The sequence below is a fragment of the Odocoileus virginianus genome, chromosome 5 (genome assembly GCF_023699985.2).
Source record: "Odocoileus virginianus isolate 20LAN1187 ecotype Illinois chromosome 5, Ovbor_1.2, whole genome shotgun sequence".
NCBI lineage: Eukaryota > Metazoa > Chordata > Mammalia > Artiodactyla > Cervidae > Odocoileus > Odocoileus virginianus.
The window spans coordinates 42,332,066-42,344,531 of record NC_069678.1 but is presented as its reverse complement, the minus strand read 5'-3'; the positions used below and the strand labels follow the sequence as shown (position 1 = coordinate 42,344,531).

Sequence of the window (12,466 nt, the reverse complement as noted above, 5' to 3'; positions counted from 1 at the left end):
CGCTCTCCCTCGCCCGCCGTTTTGGCTCCACACCCGAAAGGGAGCGCGAGCTTCCGAGGGTGAGGGGAGAGTTGGGAGGGAGAAGGGGCGGAGCGGACGGTGGGCGTGGCAGCTACGGGACGCCGACTGGAACGGACGCCCATCCTCTCCGTCCTCCCTCTCCCGAGAGGCAGAGTTGGAGAGGTAAGGAAAGAGACCGTAGTTATCCTGCGAGACCCGAAAGGGACTCCAAAGAGGGTCGGTGAGGGAAGTCAGTTGTTGAGAGACTTTGTAACAGTCATGGTGGCGGGACTACGAGGCGGTTCCAGTGTCCCTGGCAGAGTTGGCAGAGATTGAGGAAAGGGAAGGGAGAGCCCCACGGAGGCGTAGGAGCTAGAAGTATGGGCTTGAGTCGCTGGCACCTTGTCCCCTAGGGACGCGTCCCTCAGCGACCGTTTTTGTCCAGCGGGCGGCCCTTCCGCAGATGGCTTCCCACCGACAGACCCCCGAGAGTGAAGGAGGGCGCGAGGTCTCTAACCGACCGAGAGGAGCCGGGCGGCGGGCAGCGAGGGCGCTGGTTCGCTAGAGAAAAGGGGGTCTTCACAAGGTTTGGTTTCTGGCGCCTCTTACCTCTCGTTTTTTAAGAAACGATTGTGAAGAAGCCAAGGTGCTGACTAAAAATTGTATTTATCTCTTCGTGTCCATTTCATTTGGTGGATAAACGTTTGTTGTACTGTAAGAAATAAAAACTTTGAGAAAGTTTGCTCTTTTATGTTTCAGTTGTAGCTTATTACCTGATGCTTGAAATTGACCTTCAGAGGAGCTTTCAGGAGAAATAGTAGGATGGAATTAAGCAAAGAAGGCTCAGACACTGCATGTTTCACACATGGGAACGTAGGTCACGCACTTAGGACAAATGTTTCTTGTTCAGCTGGTATAGTCCGTCAGTGAATACACTAGTATTTTCTAGAAACGTGCATAATTTCATCATTAATACATTTCAATTGCTTTGTATAGTGAGAAATCTGTGTGTCGTGTGCTCTATCTCAACAAAACCTAACTTGTAAAACAGTTTAAATCACTTCACAGGAATGTACAGTTTACTTGGCTGGAACTAGACCAGAGTTTGAATTCTGTCTCTGTCTCCTACCTTGGTATCCCTGGGCAGGCCACTTTCCTGAGCTTCCGTTTCCTCATTTCAAAATGAAATAATAAAGCCTACTTCGCAGAATTGTCTTTCTGAATGAAAGTTTATATGTAAAGAGTATGACAAGTATCTCAATAAATGTCTCTTTTTCCTCTTCCCTAGTAGTAGTGAAAATTATTTGACCTTTATGCTTTGTTAACTAATCTCATTCATACTTCATTCATTTCAGTTGCTCAGTCATGTCCGACTCTTTGCGACCCCATGAATCTCAGCACCCATCACCAACTCCCGGAGTTTATTCAAACTCATGCCCATCAAGTCGACGATGCCATCCAGCCATCTCATCCTCTATCATCCCGTTCTCCTCCTGCCCCCAATCCCTCCTAGCATCAAGGTTTTTTCCAATGAGTCAACTCTTCCCATGAGGTGACCAAAGTACTGGAGTTTCAGCTTCAGCATCAGTCCTTCCAATGAACACCCAGGACTGATCTCTTTTAGGATGGACTGGTTGGATCTCCCTGCAATCCAAGGGACTCTCCTCCAACACCACAGTTCAAAAGCATCAATTTTTTGGTGCTAAGCTTTCTTCACAGCCCAACTCTCACATCCATACATGACCACTGGAAAAACCATAGCCTTGACCAGTTTACCTTAGGATAATATTAATAGTAAAGCAGGTCTTGATTGCTCTGTCTTGAGTTCAATTAATCAAAAATTAGTTCTGAATTAGAATATCAAATTTTTAATGCATCCACTAAAAATGAAAGTTGTAGTCTCCCAATTGGCATACTAGTTAATGATTACCTGTGTGCTGTATTTATTATAGATTATTACCGTTAATTCTTAACTGATAAATTGCCACATGCATATATATTGTTTAGTCACTAAGCTGTTTCCCACTCCTTTGCAATCCTATAGACTGTAACCTGCCAGGCTCCTCTGTCCATGCGATTTCCCAGGCAAGGATACTGGAGTACCGGGTTGCCATTTCCTTCCCTAGGGGATCTTCCCAACCAAGAGATTAAACCTGTGTCTCCTGAATTACAGGTGGATTCTTTATTGCTGAGCCGTAGGGGAAGCCTCATACACCTATAAATGGTATGGACCTAACAGAATCAGAAAAGGTAGCAACAATACACAGAAGGACCATACAAAAAAGATCTTAATGACCCAGATAACCATGATGGTATGATCACTCACCAAGAGCCAGACATCCTGGAATATGAAGTTAAGTGGACCTTAGGAAGCATCACTACAAACAAAGTTAGTGGAGGTGATGGAATTCCAGCTGAATTATTTTGAATCCTAAAAGATGATACTGTGAAAGTGCTGCACTCAATATGCCAGCAAATTTGGAAAATTCAACAGTGGCCACAGGACTGGAAATGGTCAGTTTTCATTCCAATCCCGAAGAAAGGCAATGCCAAAGAATGTTCAAACTACCACACAGTTGCACTCATCTCACACACTAGCCAAGTAATGCTCAAAATACTAAATGTGCCAAGCTAAGCTTCAACAGTACATGAACTGTGAAATTCCAGATGTTCAAGCCGGATTGAGAAAAGGCTGAGGAACCAGAGATCCAATTGTCAACATCTGCTGGATCATCAAAAAAGCAAGAGAGTTCCAGAAAAACATCTACTTTATTGACTACACTAAAGCCTTGACTGTGTGGGTCACAACAAAGTGTGGAAAATTCTTAAAGAGATGACAATACCAGACCACCTTACCTGTCTCCTGAGAAATCTGGGTGCAGGTCAAGAAGCAACAGTTAGAACCATACATGGAACAACAGACTGGTTCCAAATAGGAAAAGGAGTAAGTCAAGGCTGTAAATTGCCACCCTGCTTATTTAACTTACAGGCAGAGTGAAAATGAAAGTGAAAGTCACTCAGTTGTGTCTGGCTCTTTGTGACCCCATGGACTATGCAGTTCATGGAATTCTCCAGGCCAGTATACTGGAATGGGTAGCCTTTTCCTTCTCCAGGGGATCTTCTCAATCCAGGGATCGAACCCAGGTTTCCCGCACTATAGGCAGATTCTTTACTGGCTGAGCCACAATGGAAGCCCCTTTATGCAGAGTACATCATTCGAAATGCTGGGCTGGATGACACAAAAGCTGAAATCAAGATTGCCCAGAGAAATATTAATAACCTCAGATATGCAAGTGTCACCACCCTTATGGCAGAAAGTGAAGAGGAACTAAATAGCCTCTTGATGAAAAGTGAAAGAGGAGAGTGAAGAAGCTGGCTTTAAAGAAAAAGAACTGAGATCATGGTATCCACTCCTATCACTTCATGGCAAATAGGTGGGGAAACAATGGAAACAGTGACAGACTTTATTTTGTGGGGCTCCAAAATCATTGCAGATAGTGACTGCAACCATGAAATTAAAAAGACACTTGCTCCTTGGAAGAAAAGCTATATCCAACCTAGACAGCATATTAAAAAGCAGAGACATTACTTTGCCGACATATGTCCATATAGTCAAAGCTTTGGTTTTTCTAGTAGTCATGTATGTGTGTGAGAGTTGGACCATGAAGAAAGTTGAGGACCAAAGAATTGTTGCTTTTGAACTGTGGTGTTAGAGAAGACTCTTCAGAGTCCCTTGGACTGAAAGGAGATCAAACCAGTCAATCCTCAAGGAAATCAGTCCTAACATTCATTGGAAGGACTGATGATGAAGCTGAAGCTCCAATACTTTGGCCACCTGATGCAAAGAACTGACTCATTAGAAAAGACCTTGACACTGGGAAAGATTGGAGGCAGGAGTAGAAGGGGATGACAGAGGATGAGGTGGTTAGATATCATCACCAACTTGATGGACATGAGTTTGAGAAAGCTCTGGGTGTTAGTGTTGGACCTGGAAGCCTCGTGTGCTGCAGTCCACGGGGTAGCAAAAAGTCAGACATGACTGAGTGACTGAATAGCAGCAGTCATTTTTGTATTTTTAGTCCTTCTACTTCCAAAAGTGTATTTCTACTTTATGTAAAAAGCTATATATATTTAAGCTTAATTTTTGATCAAGAGAAAATGAATTATTTAGTAAAAAGAGTTTTAGTCACAAGTCTACTGTATTAATAATTTACCCCTTAGTTGTATGGGATATATGATTTTCCTTGCATTTACCAGCCCTACTTATCAGTAGTATATTGTTTTAAATTATTATTATAAGATTGCATACTTATCGAAGTTTTCATTTTGACTCTATTTTAAAGCCTTTTGTTTTTTTCTGTTTACTTTTTGAACGAATCAAAGACCAGAAATGAGTGGAATGCTATAAGTTAAGCAAGCCAAACAAAAAATCTGTTATAACCTTTATTAAATACTAAATGAAGAAAAGATTTAAAAAAAAACCCTACAAAATTCCAACTGATAATTACCCTATTCAGACATTGGTGAATATGTCCCTCAATCCAAGTCGACCTTCTTCATCAGAGGTAAGAGAATCTTTTTGTGCTAAAATATAAGAAACACCTACCTACCATTGGTTTAAAAAGTTTTGATAACGTAAAAATATGGATTATATAAAGTATTAGATACTAACTCCACTGTGAACCCAATTTTCTGTATCCCATTATTTGATTACAGATCTTGTATCTCTAAGGACCCCAATTATACTGGTACCTCTAGTGCATTGACCCTATAATATTTTTTTGCTTGTTTGTTTCTCAGGATACCCTCTCTGGCTATCTTAAATATCATGGAGCATTCTTGATCACTCTCTTGCACAAAATTTTGACTCGTTACCCCCTCTCATTTCATTGTACTCCTTGACAAAACAAAAACCCTGGTTAATCTTCATCTGTTCCTCATGTATACCTACACTGGCACATGGCTGGAGAAAAATATACCAGCATAAGGACTATTCTCACTTTAAATTAATGAGCATGAATCTCAAGTGGAACTTTTTGCTAAGAGGCAACAATTCTACCTCCCACTTATTTTCTGTTCCACTGTTTTAGACAACTATTTCATACTTTCTCAAACCCCAGTACCTTCTTCCCATTTTTTTCTTTAAATTAACTCCAAACAAGTTTTCACTCCTCTACTCCACCAAAACCGACTGCCCTGTTCGCCTTTCCATTACTAAAGCTATTGTTTAATTCTTATCCCACACATGCTTGATCTGTATGTGCACAATAGTTGACACCATTGATCACTCTCTTCTTTGACATAATTCCTTGTTGTTCATTCTCAGTCTTCTTTCAAAAACTATTTATATATTTGGCTGCATCAGGTCTTAGTTGCAGCACATGGGATCTGAAGTTTAGGCCTGCAGGATCTTCAGTTGCAGCATATGGGATCTATTTCCCTGACTAGAGATCGAACCTGGGCCCCCTGCATTGGTAGAACAGAGTCTTAGCCACCAGACTACCAAGGAAGTCCCTGTTCTGTCTTCTCTTTTAGGTGTTATTTTTCTTCCTGATCTCTTGATACTGGGGAATTTCAGGGGTCAGCTCTTTGTTCTCTTCTCTGTTTGCACTCATTGTGATCTTATTCAATCTAGTAGTTTTAAATACCAACATTATGCTAAGTATTCACAAATTTATATCCCCATCCCAACCCTCTTTCCCAAACTCCAGACAGATGTTGTCAACTGCCTACTTGAAATCTCCACTTGGATGACCAATAGTCACCAGAAACTCAACATGTTTGAAACTGAACTATACTTCTCCCCGCAACCCAAACCTGTACTAACCATGACCTTATGGCAAATCCATCCTTTTAACATATGAGGCCAAATACCTTGGAGTCATACTTAATGCCTTACTCAAACTTCACTTCTTGGACGCTCAGTTCAGTTCAGTCACTCAGTCGTGTCTGACTCTTTGCAACCCCATGGACTGCAGCACGCCAGCCCTCCCTGTCCATCACCAACTCCCAGAGTTTACTCAAAACTCATGTCCATTGAGTCGGTGATGCCATCCAACCATCTCATCCTCTGTTGTCCCCTTCTCCTCCTGCCTTCAATCTTTCCCAACATCAGGGTCTTTTCAAATGAGTCAGCTCTTTGCATCAGGTGGCCAAAATATTGGAGTTTCAACTTCAACATCAGTCACTCCAATGAATATGCAGGACTGATTTCCTTAGGATGGACTGGTTGGATCTCCTTGCAGTACAAAGGACTCTGAAGAGTCTTCTCCAATACCACAGTTCAGCTTTGATTAGACAGACCCTTGATGGCAAAGTAATGTCTCTGCCAACTAGACTATGCTGTCTAGTTTGGTTGTAGCTTTTCTTCCAAGGAGCAAGTGTCTTTTAATTTCATGGCTGCTGACACCATCTGCAATGATTTTGGAGCCCCTCAAAATAAAGTCTCTCACTATTTCCATTGTTTCCCCATCTATTTGCCATGAAGTGATGGGACCAGATGCCATGGTCTTTGTTTTCTGAATGTTGAGTTTTAAGCCAACCTTTTCACTATCCTCTTTCACTTTCATCAAGAGGATCTTTAGTTCTTTGCTTTCTGCCATAAGGGTGGTGTCATCTGCATGTCTGAGGTTACTGATATTTCTCCCAGCAATCTTGATTCCAGCTTGTACTTCATCCAGCCCAGCGTTTCTCATGATGTACTCTGCATATAAGTTAAATAAGCAGGGTGACAGTATACAGCCTTGACGTACTCCTTTCCATATTTGGAACCAGTCTGTTGTTCCATATTCAGTTCTAACTGTTGCTTCTTGACCTGCCTACAGATTTCTCAAGGGGCAATTTAGGTGATCTGGTATTCCCATCTCTTTAAGAATTTTCCACACTTTGTTGTGATCCACACAGTCAAAGGCTTTAGTGTAGTCAGTGAAACAGAAGTAGATGTTTTTCTGGAATTCTCTTGCTTTTTCAATGATCCAGCGGATGTTGGCAATGTGATCTCTGGTTCCTCTGCCTTTTCTAAATCCAGCTTGAACATTTGGAATTTCACAGTTCACATACTGTTGAAGCCTAGCTTGGAGAACTTTGAGCTTTACTTTGCTAGCGTGTGAGATGAATTTAATCTGAAAAAAAAAAGCTGAATCACTTTGCTTTACACCTGAAACTAACACAAAATTATAAATCAACTGTACTTTAATTAAAATAAAAAAGATATGAGAATCAAATGCATATGTTATCCTTGATTGGATTCTAGATTGAAAAAACGTTCTGAGGACAGTTGGACAATAGAGGAAATTTGAATATGGACTAGATATCAGTTGACATTAAGGAATTGTTAGTTTTCTTAGATATGTATTTGGATTATTCCATTTAAAACTGAACAGTACTCCCTCTTTTATCTTCCCTTTTTTTTTGCCCTGCTCTACTTATTCTTTTTGACCAGGGCTGTTCACTTTCTAATTTTCTATATAACTTACCAGTGTTTTATATTTAATGTTTATTGTCTGTGTCCCTCACAAGGCTGAGACTAGTCTGAGGCAAAGGAGTCAGTTGTCTTTGGTGCAAAACTTAAAGAGGCGCACCCAATAAATTAAGTAATTTAAATAAATAATAAAATATTTCTAAAATGAAACATTAATGGAAAAACCAATGATGAACAAGATATCAACATTTTAAATAGAAACAGGATCCAATAATGCTATGCCTAGCCATTTTGGAGCCAGAGGCAAAAGGCAAAATATATACCCCTCTGTATCCCTTTTAATGTATTTTTAATTTATGTATTTATTTATTGTAGAATAGTCATTTTTATTTTCACTTATTTTTAAAAATTTTTAATCATCGTTGATTTACAATATAGTGTAAGTTTAAGACGGGCTTCCCAGGTGGCTCAGTGTTAAAGAATATGCCTGCCAGTGCAGGAGATGCAGGTTTGATCCCTGGGTCAGGAAGAGCCCCTGGAGTAGGAAATGGCAAACCACTCCAGTATTCTCGCCTGGGAAATTTTGTGGACAGAGAAACCTGACAGGCCACACAGTCCATGGGGTCCCAAAGAGTCAGACATGACTGAGCAACTGACCACTCCACAGGTAAGTTTTAGGTATGAAAGTGAAAGTCACTCAGCCGTGTCCAGCTCTTTTCAACCCCATGTATTATGCAGTCCATGGAATTCTCCAGGCCAGAATACTGGAGTGGTTAGCCGTTCCTTTCTCCAGGGGATCGTCTGAACCCAGGGATGGAACCTAGGTCTCCCGCATTGCAGGAGGAAGCCACAGCACAGCAATTCAGTTACACATGTGTGTGTATATATATTCTTTTTCAGATTCTTTTCCCTTATAAGTTATTACAGAATATTCAGTATAGTTTCCTGTGCTATTTAATGTATTTTTAAATAATTAATTGTTTTAATGAGAATATCATTGATGAGTTTACTTCCATTAAAGCCAGGAAAGTAAAATTATAGTGAAGTTGCGTTTTGATATAAATAGAATTTTTAACCTTAAAGTGATGTCCTGAGTTTTAATACAGGCTTGCAAAATTTTCAGTATTTTTTCGAATATGTTGTTCTGGAAAAAGTTAGCCATTAAGAAATGTAAGAAATGTAAATATTTATTAGTATAGCTTTAATATTTACTATTGTAGTATTAGTACATAGTATAGCTTTTAGCTGTTAATAGGATGGTATAGCCAGAGAGTAATCTTTTAAAAACCCTGATATTTAAAATACAGCATATAGGAAACTTCACTATTCAATCTATGCATACATCTTAAACTATTAGTTAATATTCTGACATCAAAATATACAGATAATATGCTTGGTCTATAATAACAACTTGAGCAAATTACTCATTCAAGAGTCATTTTCATTTCCTATAAGAATTACTAATATTAATGTGAGGTCATATTTACTTCAAATTTAAAAAACATTTTTTTCAGATACATTATACTGTAGTGTATAATCATTTAAATGCTTTGACTTTTAGTATGGATGAGTAGCAAACTTTCATTGAAGTATTAAGTCTTTATTTGCTATAACTGTAGGAATCTAAATATTCTCAGTGGGTGAATTCTAATTAAGGTCATAAAACATTAATAGAAAAGATGATAGTACATATAAGCACAGACAATATATAAACAGAGACGATCTAAGCTTACACACCTGCCCTATATGGAAACAACCATTCCTATCCATCACTGGTCAGGAATAGGTTCTTCCTCAAATTCTGCTAAACAAAAATATTTCCCAAACCCCTGTATTCACACTTCAGCAGGTTAGAACTAGCAACAATCATCACAGCTGTGTTAGGGAGACTATATATATATATATATATATATATATATATATATATATATATGAATTCTATATATATATAGAATAAGAACTATATATGTGTGTGTGTGTGTGTGTGTAAATATATATATATATGTATATATATAAGAAATAAGGATTCCACAAAGTCACACGAAATAAACTGTGTAGGCAGGGGTCAGGGAAAGGGGCATTGGTTGGTAATAGGAAATCTGATCTTGGCAATCTAGTGTCCTCACTGCAAGCCACAAATGTTTTGTGTGTCATATATATGTTAAGGAAATCTAGCACCACATCTAGGACATTGTTTCCAAGGGAAAATGTGCTCCAGTGCCAAGTAGCCAACTTAGCTATTTCAGGCTCTTCGTTTTGTTTTTTTGTATGGGTTTGTTCAGAAGGATACATATATACCTTCTTTATTTCAACAGCGTTTATTAAACTCAAATTCTAGAGGACACTAATCGATTTTTCTCACTTAAAAATGATTTTAAAAATGATTTAACTGACTTTATTCTCAATTTATTCAGTTGGTGGAACTTCATGTTTTTTATGTACCTGAAGGATCATGGAATTATAAGTTAAATACCATTTCAATAGAAGTTGTTAACAAATTCATTTCAGCTGGATTTATAAGGCAAGTATTTTGTAGTCACATTACAATATATCTGAAAAAGTGATTTTTTTTTTCTGCAGAGAAAAATGCTTTGTGGAAATTCAAAATTGTAAGTGAAAAATATCTTGTCCGTGTGATGGATCCAGTCCCTGCCTTAATGAATACTATCAGTAAATAATACTATGTAACTGTTAAAAGTGCCATAGGAACAGGTATCACTTAGCCACCGCACTGCCACCTAGAAAACAGAGTAAAACTAACCTGTGTAGTAACCAGGCTATACACAAAGAGAATTAAGACCGTATTTACCTGAAATTAGAAACCTACTGAAGAGCTATGACTAGTGGTTAAACTAGCATATCTACAATGACTTTTTCACTGAACTATTTAAAAATAGAAACACCACATATATATATACATATAACACATATGGGCTTCCCAGGTGGCGCTAGTGGTAAAGGACCCGTCTGCCAATGCAGGAGACTTAAGGCACATGGATTTGATTCCTTGGGAAGATCCCCTGGAGAAGGACAGGGCAACCCACTCCAGTGTTCATGCCTGGAGAATTGCATGGACAGAGGAGCCTGATGGGCCGTGGTCCACTGAGATGTAAAAAGTTGGATACGACTGAAGCAACTGAGCACGCACATAACATATATATATTTTCACATTCACAGAAACACACATGATACTATGTGTTCTAACTGCCTGTTGTTATTTCTCTTGAGGACACCTCAGTCTTCCTAATCTTCCCGATCATTTCTTTCAAGCACACGAACTTCCTTTCTGTTCTGGAACACATTAGACATAGTCCTACCTCAGAACTCTTGTACTTGCTGTTTCTTTTGTCTAAAATGCTCTTTGTGTCTTTACATATGCTATCTCACCTCCTTCATTCATGTCTTTTCTCCAATGTTACTTTTTTGTTTATATTTTCTATCATCAGAATACTCATCCTTACCTGCTTTATGTTCCTCTATAGTACTGGGCTTCCCTGGTAGCTCAGCAATAAAGAATCTGCCTGCCAATGCAGGAGACGTGGGTTCAATCCCTGCACTGGAAAGATTCCCTGGAGAAATAAATGGCAACCCACTCTAGTGTTCTTGCATGGAGAATCCCATGGACAGAGGAACCTGGCAGACTACAGTCCATGCTGTCACAAAGAATCAGATAGGACTGAGCGACTAAACAACAACAGCAAATAGTACTTAGCGGTGTCTTATGAATTTAATTTTTTCTTATTACTTTGTTAATTTTTCACTTCTAGCATTATTAGATTATAAGGTCTATAAGGGCAAAAATATTTGTTTTGTTGATTGCCTTATTCTCAACCCTACAACAATGTCTGATACAAAGAGGAGCTCAATATATATTTGTTAATTGAATGAGTTAATTATATAATATTCCCCTAAAAGTCTACAAAAATAAGAACTCAGAACAAACAAGAGCTTTAAATTTTAGATGTTGAGGAATGAAGTGTTCCCAGTAAGCAAAGATGTTTAGTCTGATGACATTCGATCATCAAAGAAAGTTTTAAACATTAGCTAACACTGTCAAACTTCCAAAATAATTATCTGTGGCTAAATCCTTCTTTAAGATACATATAACATTATATAAATATCATTGCAAGGTTTTATTTTAATAAAAAAACTGAAGGTAGATGACAAAAGTGAAACTGAAGGTAGATGAGAAAATAAGTCCTTTTTAGTACAGAAAGGACTTTTATAAACTGTACCTTTGGATAATTTAAAATTTTAATGATTTTATTGATTAAGTGACTTTTAACCATTTTGTAAAAATATATTTATAGCCTTCAAGCCTACAAAGTTCCAAGCAATGTAGAAACACAATATATTAAGTTATATATGATATATTAAATTAGTATTTGGATTTAAGTTAAATGAGTAAAGCTATTGAATCTTTATTATAGCTGAAACCTATTTTATTTTACATTATAAGGCAATGTCATGATATTTCAGAGTATCTCCTCACCTAACTTTACAAGACCTGAGGGAGCGTCTCAGTGAGTTCCTTGGTGAAGAAGCTATTGCAGAAAAATTTTTATTTCTCAAATGCATTGGAAATAATCTAGCTGTAGTAAGTTTTCTTAATTTTTCCTTTTGATTAAAGAAAAGCATACAGTAACAAATTTTCTTTCCTAAATGCTTATCAACTCAACTCCTTAATATACTATGCAATATATAATCTCAGTCATAACAAAATGTAAATATCATTTAGCACATAGGTCATCAAGAAAAGATGGGCCTTTCTGGTATATTACTGTGCACTAAAATATGGGGGGTTTTGGTGTGTAATTTCCTTGGGGAGAAAAGAAAGATAAATTTTAAATGTGATAATAAAATTTTAAATTTAATAGCATTTAAAAGCTTTTTAAATGAGCACTTGTGGGGGAAAAAAAGGATTCTCATTTGTTAGGCCACAGCTAGCCTTGTTTGATGTGGAATGACTCCAACATACTGTATTTGATGGGGCAGGAATCAGCTGTTCTCAATTGAACACTCCTATTTGTAACTTCAGTGGCAGGA

The 12,466-nt window shown here is 38.1% G+C and overlaps 1 protein-coding gene across 1 annotated transcript in view; it reads left to right on the top strand.

Moving 5' to 3' along the window:
• The first annotated feature begins 75 nt into the window (after window positions 1–75).
• The window catches only part of SPATA1 (spermatogenesis associated 1), a 71,666-nt gene continuing 59,275 nt past the window's right edge, over window positions 76–12,466 (top strand). Inside the window, 4 exon segments of the mRNA XM_020891293.2 lie at window positions 76–183; window positions 4,384–4,565; window positions 9,835–9,941; window positions 11,900–12,017. Coding sequence (XP_020746952.2) covers window positions 4,458–4,565; window positions 9,835–9,941; window positions 11,900–12,017 — 333 coding nt within the window. The 5' untranslated portion in view covers window positions 76–183; window positions 4,384–4,457.